The 14,564-nt window shown below is 63.4% G+C and overlaps 1 protein-coding gene across 4 annotated transcripts in view; it reads left to right on the plus strand.

The window, feature by feature from the left end:
• Positions 1-14,564, plus strand: part of LRP1 (LDL receptor related protein 1) — a 77,981-nt gene that overhangs the window by 45,498 nt on the left and 17,919 nt on the right. For 3 of the 4 annotated variants that reach the window (XM_082073533.1, XM_082073536.1, XM_082073535.1), the window contains 31 exons: positions 153-357; positions 1,060-1,224; positions 1,338-1,582; positions 1,700-1,831; positions 1,920-2,147; positions 2,263-2,437; positions 2,523-2,617; positions 2,842-2,991; positions 3,209-3,349; positions 3,442-3,570; positions 3,992-4,123; positions 4,311-4,445; positions 4,522-4,651; positions 4,889-5,015; positions 5,189-5,340; positions 5,441-5,565; positions 6,439-6,810; positions 8,173-8,362; positions 8,525-8,729; positions 8,873-9,065; positions 9,615-9,740; positions 9,832-9,960; positions 10,420-10,539; positions 11,084-11,197; positions 11,522-11,671; positions 11,913-12,047; positions 12,909-13,025; positions 13,150-13,278; positions 13,390-13,512; positions 14,064-14,204; positions 14,294-14,481. In XM_082073533.1, the coding sequence (XP_081929659.1) occupies positions 153-357; positions 1,060-1,224; positions 1,338-1,582; positions 1,700-1,831; positions 1,920-2,147; positions 2,263-2,437; positions 2,523-2,617; positions 2,842-2,991; positions 3,209-3,349; positions 3,442-3,570; positions 3,992-4,123; positions 4,311-4,445; positions 4,522-4,651; positions 4,889-5,015; positions 5,189-5,340; positions 5,441-5,565; positions 6,439-6,810; positions 8,173-8,362; positions 8,525-8,729; positions 8,873-9,065; positions 9,615-9,740; positions 9,832-9,960; positions 10,420-10,539; positions 11,084-11,197; positions 11,522-11,671; positions 11,913-12,047; positions 12,909-13,025; positions 13,150-13,278; positions 13,390-13,512; positions 14,064-14,204; positions 14,294-14,481 (4,898 nt within the window). The remainder of the gene's footprint in view (positions 1-152; positions 358-1,059; positions 1,225-1,337; positions 1,583-1,699; positions 1,832-1,919; positions 2,148-2,262; positions 2,438-2,522; positions 2,618-2,841; positions 2,992-3,208; positions 3,350-3,441; positions 3,571-3,991; positions 4,124-4,310; positions 4,446-4,521; positions 4,652-4,888; positions 5,016-5,188; positions 5,341-5,440; positions 5,566-6,438; positions 6,811-8,172; positions 8,363-8,524; positions 8,730-8,872; positions 9,066-9,614; positions 9,741-9,831; positions 9,961-10,419; positions 10,540-11,083; positions 11,198-11,521; positions 11,672-11,912; positions 12,048-12,908; positions 13,026-13,149; positions 13,279-13,389; positions 13,513-14,063; positions 14,205-14,293; positions 14,482-14,564) is intronic. The other variant, XM_082073534.1, reaches the window with a different exon arrangement.

The following is a 14,564-nucleotide window of genomic DNA, read 5'->3' on the forward strand; positions in this document are numbered from 1 at the left end:
GACAGGGACACCGGGACCCGGCACCAGGACCACGTGTCCCTCCCGGCGAACCCCGTCCAGCGCACTGGGAGCTGTTCTGGACTGGGGTGTGATGGTGGCAAGTGGGACAGGGAGGGGTCAGCAGCCTGAGCCCCCCTGGTGCTGTCCCGCAGCTCTGACCAGCTTCGAGGTGGTGATCCAGTACGGGCTGGCCACCCCCGAGGGCCTGGCTGTGGACTGGATCGCCGGCAACATCTACTGGGTGGAGAGCAACCTGGACCAGATCGAGGTGGCCAAACTGGATGGCACCATGCGAACCACACTGCTGGCTGGGGACATCGAGCATCCCCGCGCCATCGCCCTGGACCCCCGCTATGGGTACGGCAGGAGGGGGGGTTTGTCACCGGGATGTGGTGGCATCCTGGGGTGGGTTAGAAGGGGGTGGTCAGTAGGTCAGAGAGGTTCTCCTGCCCCTCTGCTCTGCCCTGGGGAGACCACACCTGGAATCTTGTGTCCAGTTGTGGCCCCTCAGTTCCAGCAGGACAGGGAACTGCTGGAGAGAGTCCAGCGCAGCCACCAAGATGCTGGAGGGAGTGGAGCATCTCCCGTGTGAGGAAAGGCTGAGGGAGCTGGGGCTCTGGAGCTGGACAAGAGGAGACTGAGGGGGGACTCATTCCTGGGGATCAATATGGAAAGGGGGAGTGTCAGGAGGATGGAGCCAGGCTCATCTGGTGACAACCAGGGACAGGACAAGGGGCAATGGGTGCAAACTGGAACACAGGAGGTTCCGCTTAAATCTGAGCAGAAACTTGTTGGTGGTGAGGGTGGCAGAGCCTGGCCCAGGCTGCCCAGGGGGTTGTGGAGTCTCCTTCTGTGCAGACATTCCAACCCGCCTGGTTCCTGTGGAACCTCATCTGGGTGTTCCTGCTCCATGGGGGGATTGCACTGGATGAGCTTTCCAGGGCCCTTCAACCCCTGACGCTCTGGGATTCTGTGATCTTTGGCCTCTCGCACAGGGACTGGGCTGGGGGCAGAGGTCAGTGTCCCCACGCTGACCGCCCCCCTCGCTGTCCCTCACAGGATCCTGTTCTGGACGGACTGGGACGCCAGCCTGCCGCGCATCGAGGCCGCCTCCATGAGCGGCGCGGGCCGGCGCACCATCCACAAGGAGACGGGCTCGGGGGGCTGGCCCAACGGGCTCACTGTCGACTACCTGGAGAAGCGCATCCTCTGGATCGACGCCAGGTGGGACCAGGACAACCCGTCTCTGCCCTGCGCCTCCCTGTCCCCTCCGGCCCCGCTCCCTGTCCCCTGCCCGGCCCCTGCCTGCTCTCACCCCTCGTCTCTGCCGGGCGCAGGTCAGACGCCATCTACTCAGCGCTGTACGACGGGACAGGGCACATCGAGGTGCTGCGGGGACACGAGTACCTGTCGCATCCCTTCGCCGTCACGCTGTACGGGGGGGAGGTCTACTGGACCGACTGGCGCACCAACACGCTGGCCAAGGCCAACAAGTGGACGGGGCACAACGTGACGGTGGTGCAGAGGACCAACACGCAGCCCTTCGACCTGCAGGTCTACCACCCGTCCCGGCAGCCCCTGGGTGAGGCCTGGGGACGCGGAGGCGGCGGGACGGGACGGGGGACGCGTGGTGGGGAGGTGGCACAGGCGCTCGGTGTCCCCGGAACCGGGATGTTGCTGAGTCTCGTCCCGTTTGCAGCTCCTAATCCCTGCGAAGCCAATGGGGGCAAAGGGCCGTGTTCCCACCTCTGCCTCATCAACTACAACCGCACGCTGTCCTGCGCCTGTCCCCACCTCATGAAGCTGGACAAGGACAACACCACCTGCTATGGTAGGGGCTGCCAGCCCACCCCGCGGCGGCGGCGCCGGCTCCGCCGCCCGGGCTGCGGTCCCAGCGCTGCCCATCTCGTCCTCCCCAGAGTTTAAGAAGTTCCTGCTGTACGCGCGGCAGATGGAGATCCGCGGCGTGGACATCGACAACCCCTACTACAACTACATCATCTCCTTCACGGTGCCCGACATCGACAACGTCACGGTGGTGGATTACGACGCCCTGGAGCAGCGCATTTACTGGTCTGACGTGCGCACCCAGACCATCAAAAGAGCCTTCATCAACGGCACCGGCGTGGAGACCGTGGTGTCTGCGGGTGGGCGTGTGGGAGACCCCGCCGCACGGCTGCTCCGTGAGATCAGCCCTTCTTTGGGTGTCACCCCAACCCTGTTCTCACAACTGACGCGTCTCCGTCCTCTCTTGCCTTCCAGACCTGCCCAACGCTCACGGCCTCTCTGTGGATTGGGTTTCCAGAAACCTCTTCTGGACCAGCTACGACGCCAACAAGAAGCAGATCAACGTGGCGCGGCTGGACGGCTCCTTCAAGAACGCGGTGATCCAGGGGCTGGACAAGCCCCACTGCCTGGTGGTTCACCCGCTCCGGGGGTACGTGTGGCTGGACACGGTGCCAGCAGGCTGGGGGGGACATCTCCACGGTGCTGCCGTGCTCAGTGTCCCCTCCCCGCCGCAGGAAACTTTACTGGACAGACGGGGACAACATCAGCGTGGCCAACATGGATGGCAGCAACCGCACTCTGCTCTTCACCAACCAGAAAGGGCCTGTTGGTACGCCCCCCCCCGTGTCCCCCGGTGTCACCCTGCCTTGCAGGGCCCTGAAAACCTCCTTTCCCCTCTCTGGCAGCCCCGGCTCCCCACAGGCTTGGCGGCTTGTTTGTGCTGGGTCTCCCATTGTGTCCATCGCCCCCTCCGCTCGGCCGGTCCTGTCCCCGCTCCCGGCTGGTGACGGTCCCCGTGTGCTGCCCAGTCACTGATGGCCTCGTGCTTTCCAGGCCTGGCCATCGACTACCCAGAGAGCAAGCTGTACTGGATCAGCTCTGGCAATGGCACCATCAACCGCTGCAACCTGGACGGCAGCAACCTGGAGGTGATCGAGTCTGTGCGGGGTCAGCTCAGCAAGGCCACCGCCCTGGCCATCATGGGTGAGAGCTGGCAGGGTGATGGAGACGGCTCGTGGAGCCCCTTCCTTTCTCCTGACCCTCCCCAAGCACTTGCCACCTCGAGCAGCTGCGGAGGGGATGCTTCTCCACCCAAGGCCGGGTTCAGACCCGCTTCTTCCAGGCCGTCGTGTGTAAATCTTTACAGCTGCGATGGGAGGGGATGGGGGAAGCTGCTGCATGTTCTGCCTTCTCCTGGCAGGTGACAAGCTGTGGTGGGCTGACCAGGCCTCCGAGAGGATGGGCACCTGCAAGAAGAAGGACGGCTCGGAGGTGACGGTGCTGCGCAACAGCACCACGCTGGTGATGCACATGAAGGTGTACGACGAGAGCATCCAGCAAGGTGAGCGCGCGGTGCCGGCGCCGCGGTGCCGGCGCTGCGGCTCCGCGGCGGCCGCTCTGCCGGCGCCCTCACCCCCCTTCTCTCCGCGGCAGCTGGAACCAACCCCTGCAGCCTCAACAACGGCGACTGCTCGCAGCTCTGCCTGCCCACGTCCGAGAGCTCCCGCTCCTGCATGTGCACGGCCGGTTACAGCCTGAAGAGCGGGCAGCAGTCCTGCGAAGGTGAGCGTGTCCCTTTGCTCCGCACACCCCTGCCCTGTTTTGGCGCTGTTTCCCTCGGGAGGGAAGAGCTCCCGCGCTCCCCGCTTGCTGCCAGGGCCTCTCAAAGGCTGTTTGTGTGCAAAATGTTCTCGGTGGTTTTGGAGGGGGCTGGCAGAGCTGCTGCGCCATCTGGGTCAGGGCAGGGACTGAATAACAAGCGCTGCCCTGACCCAGATGCAGCCCGGAGCCTTTGCCAACGCTCGGGGACGGAGGCGGCTCTGGGAAGAGGCCCCGCTCGTGCCTCCCCCGTCCCCTGCTGTGGGTCAGGACCCCTGGAACAGGCTACTTGGGGGCTTGAAGCCTTTGCCATGAGTTGTGGCTGCTGAAGGGACAGCGTGTGGCTTGGGGGATGTGTCTGACCGTCCCCGCATCCATCTCGCAGGTGTTGGCTCCTTCCTCCTGTACTCGGTCCACGAGGGGATCCGTGGGATTCCCCTGGACCCCAATGACAAGTCGGATGCGCTCGTGCCCGTGTCAGGGACCTCGCTGGCTGTGGGGATCGACTTCCACGCAGGTGACGCGGGGCTGGGAGTGGGACAGCAGGGCTGGAGAGGTCGGGGAGGGGGATGTCACCAGACTGTCCTTTGGCGGCATCTCCCCTCGGGGTGAAGGTCCCAAGTCCCCACTGCTGCGGGTGCAGCTTTGTGCCGTCTGTGGGGTGGCGGTCACTGACACCCCCTCTCCTGCCCGGCCCCTCTCAGAGAACGACACCATTTACTGGGTGGACATGGGTCTGAGCACCATCAGCCGGGCCAAGCGGGACCAGACGTGGCGGGAGGACGTGGTCACCAACGGCATCGGCCGCGTGGAGGGCATCGCCGTGGACTGGATCGCCGGTGAGCCGGGGCTCCGGCACCGAGGGTGGGTGGGGAGCGGGGCTCACGCGGGGTCTTCACCGGCCCCTCTCTGCAGGAAACATCTACTGGACGGACCAGGGCTTCGATGTCATCGAGGTGGCCAGGCTGAACGGCTCCTTCCGCTATGTGGTCATCTCACAGGGGCTGGACAAGCCACGCGCCATCACGGTCCATCCGGAGAAGGGGTGAGACAGCGCACGGAGCTGCGTGGGGGGGCAGTTGGCTGGGGGGGCGGCCACGTACCGGGGACCCCCAGTTTGCACGGAGGAAAGAAGGACTCACGGGTCTCTGCCACACCAGGTGACGGCCTCTGTGAGGCCCCGGTGTGGATGGATGATGGGGAGAGGTGTTTGTCCCGTGGCCAAAAGCCCCAAAGTTGCTGCTGGGCAGCCCCGTGGTGACGTCCCTGCTGTCCCCTGCAGGTACCTGTTCTGGACGGAGTGGGGCCAGTACCCCCGCATCGAACGCTCGCGCCTGGACGGGACGGAGCGCATGGTGCTGGTGAACGTCAGCATCAGTTGGCCCAACGGGATATCTGTCGACTACGAGGTGCGGCCACCGGGGGGAGGACGGGGCCGGTTGGGGCCTCGTGGGAGCCGCTGCCACCCCAGGGCCCTGGAGTCACCTCCCCAGGCCAGGAGGGTTGTGCAGGGTGGCGGGAGTTGGGGACGGTGCCACCGTGCTGCTCCATCGCTGACGGGGATGCTTCCCCATCGCCTCAGGACGGGAAGCTTTACTGGTGCGACGCCCGGACGGACAAGATCGAACGGATCGACCTGGAGACGGGTGAAAACCGAGAGGTCGTCCTGTCCAGCAACAACATGGACATGTTCTCGGTGTCGGTCTTTGAGGAGTACATTTACTGGAGCGATAGGTATGGAGCCCGAGGGTTCGGGCGCTGCTGGGGGGGTGACAGAGCCGGGTGCTGCTGGGGGTCCATGCGGTGGCCGTTGGGTGACTCTCTGCTTTCTTAGGACCCACGCGAATGGCTCCATCAAGAGAGGCAACAAGGACAACGCCACCGAGTCGGTGTCCCTGCGGACGGGGATCGGCGTGCAGCTCAAGGACATCAAAGTCTTCAACCGGGCCAGGCAGAAAGGTGCGGGGGGTCCCCCCTTGCGTGGCGCTGGGCAGGTGTGGGATGGGACAGAAACAAACGGGCGGCTGTGGCCTCATGTCATGGTTGAACCCCAGCTGGCAACACAACCACACAGCCGCTCACTCACCCGCCGCAACAGGGGAGAGAATCAGAAGGGAAGGGAGAAACTTGGAGTGAGATAAACACAGTTTAATAAAATAATAAAATACTCACACACTACTAGTAAATATAGATAGAAAATAGAAATAAAAGATAGTCAAGGCAATTCCTCATGAACACGCTGAGCAGCCAGTGCCAGGAAACGGCACCTGGTCCCAAAGCCGATCCCAGAGAGAGAAAAGAGGAGAAAGGCAGAAAGGCTCAGAGGCCTCTGCAAGATGGTAAAAGGACAAACTAAACGTCCCAACCAAAAACTCCCCCGGCTGCGCCCCAGAGAAAGAGCAGAGGAGACAACCAGAGAGTCCCAACTCTCCTTAAATAATTAGTGTGACACCAATGGGCTGGAACACTGTGATTGCTCCGTGTGGCTGTCAGTCCAGCTCTGTCCGTCCATCCCCTTCCTCGCTGCCTCACCCCTGTGGGCAGAGCTCAGAGTGTCCTTGGCTCTCAGAGCAGAGCGATTCAAACCATGAACCCTGTGCTGGGCTGGGATCTGCTTGTTCTCAACCTGAGTGCAAATCATGAGCGTGCGGGCTGGGAAAGAGAAAGGTTTGTAGTGCAGGAAGGAAATCAACCCGTTTTCAGTCCAATCAAACCTCGCCAAAGTGCCACATCATTGCATGGACATCATCCTGTTTCTTCACCCTCGAGGCGGGGAGAGCGGGAGCATCGGCAGAGCCCCGTCCCTCCAACACCCCCCGCTTCCCTCCGCAGGCACCAACATCTGCGCGCAGAACAACGGGGGCTGCCAGCAGCTGTGCCTGTTCCGCGGCGGCGGGCGGCGCACGTGCGCCTGCGCCCACGGCATGCTGGCCGAGGACGGCGTGGGCTGCCGCGACTACGACGGCTACCTGCTCTACTCGGAGCGCACCATCCTCAAGAGCATCCACCTGTCGGACGAGAACAACCTCAACGCGCCCATCAAGCCCTTCGAGGACGCCGAGCACATGAAGAACGTCATCGCCTTGGCCTTTGACTACCGCTACGGCTCCAAGGGCAGCAACCGCATCTTCTACAGCGACATCCACTTCGGCAACATCCAGCAGATCAACGACGACGGCACGGGGCGCAAGACCATCGTGGAGAGTGAGCGTCACGGGGTTCTCTTGGGCCCCTCTTTTCTGTCCATCCCCACTGTCTCTTCTTGAACTCTCCGCCTCTTCACCAAATTGCTTTTTTTGTCCTTTTCTTGGTTCTTTGGTGTTTTCGGGAGCTGTTTTGAGTGGTTGCTGTTCAGGCTTCAGCTAGGAGCTTTGTAGCAGCACCTGTGGTAGAGGATGCGCCAGGAGGAGCCCGCAGAGCTCGTTTGGCGAGGCGAGCGCCTCACCAGGCTCCGGCGCATTGCATTGCTCTAGAATTGAGGCGCTGCAGCAAACCCGCGCTCCGCTCCGTGTTTGCGTTCGACCCGCGGCAGAGCCGCAGAGCCTGGGACAGAGCCCCCAGCCCGTGGCGTGCGCTCCATTGGGTTTATTGGCTCCTCCGGCGGCTGAAAGGGCCGCGGCCGCCGCTCCGTGTCACCAGGGAGCACCTCCAGCAAGGGTTATGGATGTGCTCGCTAATGAGTGGATTTACATTTGGCACTTGGGATGGCTGTTATCAGAGATCGGGAGAGCAGGGCCCATCTGTCGTAGCTGGTTCATTAAACCTTTTGCTGATCATTAACGAGGGAGGAAGGATGGGTTTATAGTTCAAGTTCCTGGCTGGGGAGCTGAAGGGAAGGTCTCCTTGGTTGGCTACGAGTCTGCCTTGTCTCTTTGTGGCTCTGGGCCTTGGCAGAGAGGACCTTTCCCTTTCCCTTTCCCTTTCCCTTTTCCTTTCCCCCTTTCCCCCTTTCCCCCTTTCCCCCTTTCCCCCTTTCCCCCTTTCTCCCTCTCTCCCTCTCTCCCTCTCTCCCTCTCCCTCTCTCCCTTTCCCTCTCTCCCTTTCCCTCTCTCCCTTTCCCTCTCTCCCTTTCCCTTTCTCCCTTTCCCTCTCTCCCTTTCCCTTTCTCCCTTTCCCTCTCTTCCTTTCCCTTTCTCCCTTTCCCTCTCTCCCTTTCCCTCTCTCCCTTTCTCCCTTTCTCCCTTTCCCTTTCCCTTCTCCTTCCTGCAGGGACCCGGGCAAGTCCCGGCCAGCACCTGGGAGATGATCAAAGCATGAACTTGAAAGCCAAGTTCAAGTCCTCATTTAATCGTAGGTGAACATCCCTCAGCCTTCCTACAAGGAGGTCTCATTACCACTCGGTAGCAGAAACCTGCCCAGGAGGCTCCTGGGGTCTCAGCATCAGCTCAGGCGCCCCCGGGCGCTGCGCGGTGTTAGCGAGCAGCCAAAGCCTCCGAGGGGTTTCATTAGGTGGTAATTAAAAGAAATGACTTGGGGCTGCCAAGGAAGCCGCGTCCCAGCGCCGCGGTCAGCGTGCGGAGCAGCCGGCAGCGCGGGCTGGACGTGACCGGCGCCTGTTCCCCGCAGACGTGGGCTCGGTGGAGGGGCTGGCGTACCACCGCGGCTGGGACACGCTCTACTGGACCAGCTACACCACCTCCACCATCACCCGCCACACCGTGGACCAGAGCCGCCTGGGCGCCTTCGAGAGGGAGACGGTGATCACCATGTCGGGGGACGATCACCCCCGCGCCTTCGTGCTGGACGAGTGCCAGAAGTGAGTGGCCCATCGGCTCTAGTGGTCTCATCCATTCCCCTCCCAGCCCTTTTTACACAGGGACATGTCCTGTCCCTCCCAAAGTCCCCGCAAGCCCCACGGCAGCAGAGGGGTGGGCAGAGCTGGGCTTGCAAAGGGCATCGTATGTCTCTCCCCTCCCAGCCTGATGTTCTGGACCAACTGGAACGAGCAGCACCCCAGCATCATGCGCGCCACCCTCTCCGGTGCCAACGTCCTCATCATCATCGACCAGGACATACGGACGCCCAACGGGCTGGCCATTGACCACAAGGCCGAGAAGATCTATTTCTCTGATGCCACGCTGGACAAGATCGAACGCTGCGAATACGACGGCTCGCACCGCCACGTGAGTCCAGACCTGGCCCTGGGCGGGGAGAATGGGGTGAGAGGGGCGAGCGTGGGGCTGGCGCGGTGTCCGAGGACACGCGGCGATGGGCTGAGCCCCACACCTGGGGTCCCTCGTGCTCATGGTTTGCCCGTGTCCGGCAGGTGATCCTGAAATCGGAGCCCGTGCACCCCTTTGGCCTGGCTGTCTACGGGGACTACATCTTCTGGACAGACTGGGTGCGCAGGGCCGTGCAACGGGCCAACAAGTACGTGGGCACCGACATGAAGCTCCTGCGTGTGGACATCCCGCAGCAACCCATGGGCATCATCGCTGTGGCCAACGACACCGATAGTTGTAAGGACCCCCGCCCGGGTCCCCTGTCCCTGCAGTGTCACCCTTGTGGGCCCCTGCTCCCCATGCTTGCAGACCCCCCTGCCAGACCCCTGCTCCTCCACCGTGTCTGCAACCAGGGGAAGGGGAACCCGTCCCACCATCCCTCCTGGGCTGGCGTTGCCCCTCGGGACCCTCATCCATCTCCAAACCCTGTGCAGGCTGAAGAGAGGGAGAATTTCACAGAATCACAGAATTGACGGGGTTGGAAAAGACCTCAGAGATCATCGAGTCCAACCCTTGGTCCAGCTCTAGTCCATTTATTAGATCATAGTCCATTTATTAGTGATCATAGATCACTAAGTGCCATGTCCAATCTGAGTTTAAAAACCTCCATTTGTGCTCTTCCCAGGGCATCGTACTCGCAAGATGTGGGGAAACGGGGTGTCCCCAACGCCACGCGTCCCCCCCAGCCCCATCGGGAGAACTCGGGGAGGAGCTGCTGCTTCTCCTTTGCCCAGAGGGACGGGACCGCTGAGCCCGTCCCTGGCGTGACTGCTGTGTCCCCCCTAGGCGAGCTGTCCCCGTGCAGGGTGAACAACGGCGGCTGCCAGGACCTGTGCCTGCTCACGCCCAAGGGACACGTCAACTGCTCCTGCCGCGGCGAGCGAGTCCTGCAGGAGGATTTCACCTGCAAAGGTGGAAGTGGGAGCCGGTGGGGACGGGCCGGGGGGGAGAGCAGAGGCCACGCTCATTCTGGCAGAGCTGACGCTCCCCGCGCCCTCCCCAGCCCTGAATTCCACCTGCAACGTGCACGACGAGTTCGAGTGCGGCAACGGCGACTGCATTGACTTCAGCCGGACCTGCGACGGCGTGGTGCACTGCAAGGACAAGTCGGATGAGAAGCAGTCCTACTGCAGTAAGGTTCCTCCTCTTGCTGCTTTGCTCAGACACACGCACCCCCCGGCAGGCTGCTCGAGCTGCCGGCTCCGCCACCCCCGGCACGCTGCTCGAGCTGCCGGATCCGCTCGGCAAAGGGACGCTCCGGGGTGTCTTCTCATGTCCCTCAAGCGCTCACAGTCCCTCTTGCCCCGCAAAGATGGGTCCCGCTAGGTCAGGCTTTAAGGGCTCCAGATCCCTCCCAGTTTTGGGGGGCTGGAGAGTGACGCTTTGAGCCAAACCGGTGGGGGCTGCAGCACCCCCGCTAACACCAACTGGGCAAAGGCCACGCTTAGCGCCGCAGTTTTGCCAGCACCTGTTTCCTCTGCTTGCCTGTGTAGTTTCATTCCTTTCGAAGGGTCCCCGAGGAGCTCAGACCCCCGGGGGTGCTGGTCCTCCCCTCGTGCTCAGCTCCTCCTCCTCCTCCTCCTCCTGGCAGGCAGCCGCAAGTGCAAGAAGGGTTACCTGCACTGCATGAACGGGCGCTGCATCGCCAGCCGCTACTGGTGCAACGGCGTGGACGACTGCGGGGACAACTCGGACGAAGTGCCGTGCAACAGTAAGCAGGGCGCTGGCTCCCGGCCAGCCCTTGAGCCGGCAGCTGCCGGGGACGGGGACAGGCATTCCGGGAATGAGTTACCTTCAGCTTGACAGGCTCGGAGCGGAGCTGGGGCTTAGAGTCAAGGGCTAAATCCTCCTTGTGCTGCTGCTGCCGCCGAGCACTTATAAACTTGTTCCCTGGGAGCTGCCGCGCAGCGCCCAGAGACCACGAGGACGGGGGTTTGGCAGGCAGAGGAATACGAGGCGATGGTGTCGCTGCTCCTCCTGGCTCCTCCGCTCCTGGGAAAAGGGCACCCAAGCATCCCCAAAAGCAGCATCGCTGCAGGAGCCCGTTTGCCTGGTTCAGAACTGATGGGGAAGGTCGGGAGCTCCCTGAGCCCGTCCGGCCCTGCCGGTGGCAGGATGAGACGAGCTCCGGGGGGGCATCTGTAGCTGTGGGGGGGTGTTCATGCGCATCCACACCTCGAGTGGGGCCTGTGGGGTGGCTGTGTGCTCCACGTCCCCCGGCTCATCCGCAGCGGGGGCTTCCTTCCCCCTTGCAGAAACGAGCTGCGCCGCCACCGAGTTCCGCTGCCGCGACGGGAGCTGCATCGGGAATTCCAGCCGCTGTAACCAGTTCATCGATTGCGAGGATGCTTCGGACGAAATGAACTGCAGTGAGTGCCCCGGCTGCCGGCCCGTGTTCCCGCAGCCCCCTCGGCTCTGCCCGGCCGGAGCTCTGGAGATGCTCCTATGGGATGGGACCTGGGTCCGTGCACCTTGTTTGGGTGTCCGGGACTTGTGCTGCATTGGGGAGAACGGCTCTGGTTGCCATCCCAGCCCATCACCGCAGCCCCCGCACCACGCTCAGCACCCACAGCCCCCCAGAGGGGTTTAAGACGGTCCCAGCAGCTCGGGGCGCATGTGGGGAGGGAAAGGGCAGCAGCAGCGGGTTTGTGAGCAGCAGCGTCGCCCGGGGCTCACTCTGTGCTTCCTCGCAGCTGCCACCGACTGCAGCAGCTATTTCAAGCTGGGGGTGAAAGGCACCACGTTCCAGAAGTGCGAGCACACGTCGCTGTGCTACGCTCCCAGCTGGGTGTGCGACGGGGCGAACGACTGCGGAGATTACTCGGACGAGCGCAACTGCCCGGGTGAGGCGGGGAGAGGGAAGGGGGCTCAGCGGGGGCATCGCGCCAACCCGCTGGGCTCCATTTGGGTGCTGGGTGCTCTGTTTGCGCACCAGGACCATCGTCCTTCGCCCGCGCGGCTCCTGCACGGAGGGCGCTGGTGGGTGCGGGGTCACCGAGGGATTTTGGGGAGGAATCCTCAGGGTGGGGGGATGCAGGATGTATCTGTGCCGCCACCCTCGCTGACGTTTCCCCCGCAAAGCAGGCGGGAGGAAACCCAAGTGTCCAGCCAACTACTTCGCCTGCCCGAGCGGGAGGTGCATCCCCATGACCTGGACCTGCGACAAAGAGGACGACTGCGAGAACGGAGAAGACGAGACGCACTGCAGTGAGCGGCAGGGTGGGGAGAGCACGGGGCTGCAGGGGGCGGCGGGCGCGCTGGAGGGGTGGCAGGACCCCGTCTTCTCTCTGACATCCCTTTGCCAAGCACCAGACTCCAGATTCTTCCCCCCCTGGGGTCTTATTGCACCAGCTGGGGCTTGTAACTGCGACCAACACAAGTATCCTGCTGCGTTGGTTTGCTCATGAGTGTGAATGTCTGTGGTCGTATGGAGGGTGGCCAGGTCCCCTGAGGCTCAGGGGACACAAACCCCCACCCTGGGAGGGGTTTGTGTCCCCTGGGGTGTCCCCTGAGCCTCAGGCTTCGAGATGGGACCAGGGAAGGGGTTTGTGTCCCCTGGGGTGTCCCCTGAGCCTCAGGCTTCGAGATGGGACCCTGGGAGGGGTTTGTGTCCCCTGGGGTGTCCCCTGAGCCTCAGGCTTCGAGATGGGACCAGGGAAGGGGTTTGTGTCCCCTGGGGTGTCCCCTGAGCCTCAGGCTTCGAGATGGGACCAGGGAAGGGGTTTGTGTCCCCTGGGGTGTCCCCTGAGCCTCAGGCTTCGAGATGGGACCCTGGGAGGGGTTTGTGTCCCCTGGGGTGTCCCCTGAGCCTCAGGCTTCGAGATGGGACCAGGGAAGGGGTTTGTGTCCCCTGGGGTGTCCCCTGAGCCTCAGGCTTCGAGATGGGACCCTGGGAGGGGTTTGTGTCCCCTGGGGTGTCCCGAGCTCCCCGAACAAACCCCAGACGGTGCTCAGGAACTGGGGACCATCCCCACGCCAGCCCTACGGCCGCTGCGCCCGTCAGCGCGGCGTCTGGGCTCTGCTGCCGCGTCCTTCCCCAGCGTCACCCGAGCTCTGAGCCCTCCTCTCCTCCTCTCCCAGACAAGTTCTGCTACCCGGTGCAGTTCGAGTGCAACAACCACCGCTGCATCTCCAAGCTGTGGGTGTGCGACGGGGCCGACGACTGCGGGGACGGCTCTGATGAGGACAGCCGCTGCCGTGAGTCCTGCCCGTCCATTCCTCCCCCTTCGCTTTGCTGTGCCGTGGTCCCCGCTGCTTTCCTGGGGCTCCCCCGGTGCTGGTTCTCTGGGTGGGGATTGACCGGCTGCTTCTCCCTCCCCAGGGCTGACCACTTGCAGCATGGGATCCTTCCAGTGCCCGGGAACCTACGTGTGCGTGCCGGAGCGCTGGCTCTGCGATGGGGACAAGGACTGTGCGGACGGAGCCGACGAGACCCTCGCTGCCGGCTGCCGTGAGTCCCGCAGGGCCGGCTGTGCGGGGGGCAGAGCGGGGTGCAGGCAGAGCTGCCTTGGGGGGGCGAGAGAAAGGGTTGGGGGGGTCTGACGGTGATGCCTCGTTGCAGTGTACAACAACACGTGTGACGAGCGGGAGTTCATGTGTGGAAACCGCCAGTGCATCCCCAAGCACTTTGTCTGCGACCACGATGATGATTGTGGCGACGGCTCAGACGAGTCCCCGGAGTGTGGTGGGTGTCCCGGGACCCGGGGGACAGCAGGGGCCGTATCTCCTGTAGCCCTGGCCCTCACAGCCATGTTGGGTCTCCCGGGCTTTGAGATGGGACCCTGGAAGGGGTTTGTGTCCCCTGTCGTGTCCCCTGAGCCTCAGGCTTCAAGATGGGACCCTGGGAGGGGTTTGTGTCCCCTGAGCCTCAGGCTTCAAGATGGGACCACAGAAGGGGTTTGTGTCCTCTGGGGTGTCCCCTGAGCCTCAGGCTTCGAGATGGGACCCTGGGAGGGGTTTGTGTCCTCCGCGGTGTCCCCTGAGCCTTGGGCTTTGAGGTGGGACCATGGAAGGGGTTTGTGGCCTCCATGGTGTCCCATGAGCCTCAGGCTTCGAGATGGGACCCTGGGAGGGGTTTGTGTCCCCTGGGGTGTCCCATGAGCCTCAGGCTTCGAGATGGGACCCTGGGAGGGGTTTGTGTCCCCTGGGGTGTCCCATGAGCCTCAGGCTTTGAGATGGGACCCTGGGAGGGGTTTGTGTCCCCCGGGGTGTCCCCTGAGCCCTGCCCCCCCGCAGAGTACCCCACCTGCGGCCCCCACGAGTTCCGCTGCGCCAACGGCCGCTGCCTCAGCAACCGGCAGTGGGAGTGCGACGGCGAGTTCGACTGCCACGACCACTCGGACGAGGCGCCCAAGAACCCGCGCTGCAGCAGCCCAGGTAGCGCGGGGGCCGCGCCGGGGAGGGGCCGCGCCGGGGAGGGGCCGCCGGCCGCCCCGCGCCGCGCTCACCGCGCACACTCCCCACAGAGAACAAGTGCAACGACTCCTTCTTCCTCTGCAAGAACGGGAAATGCATCCCCGAGGCGCTGCTCTGCGACAACAACAACGACTGCGCCGACGGCTCCGACGAGCTCAACTGCTTCATCAACGAGTGTCTCAACAAGAAGCTGAGCGGCTGCTCCCAGGAGTGTGAGGACCTCAAGATCGGGTACAAGGTAGGGGAGGGTGCTCAGGGGTGCTCTCCCGCTCCCTCCTGCCTTGGCACGGTTTAACCACAGCTGGCGATATAACCGCGATA

Source organism: Streptopelia decaocto (assembly GCF_964273445.1).
Source record: "Streptopelia decaocto genome assembly, chromosome: 27".
In the NCBI taxonomy this organism is placed as follows: Eukaryota; Metazoa; Chordata; class Aves; order Columbiformes; family Columbidae; genus Streptopelia; species Streptopelia decaocto.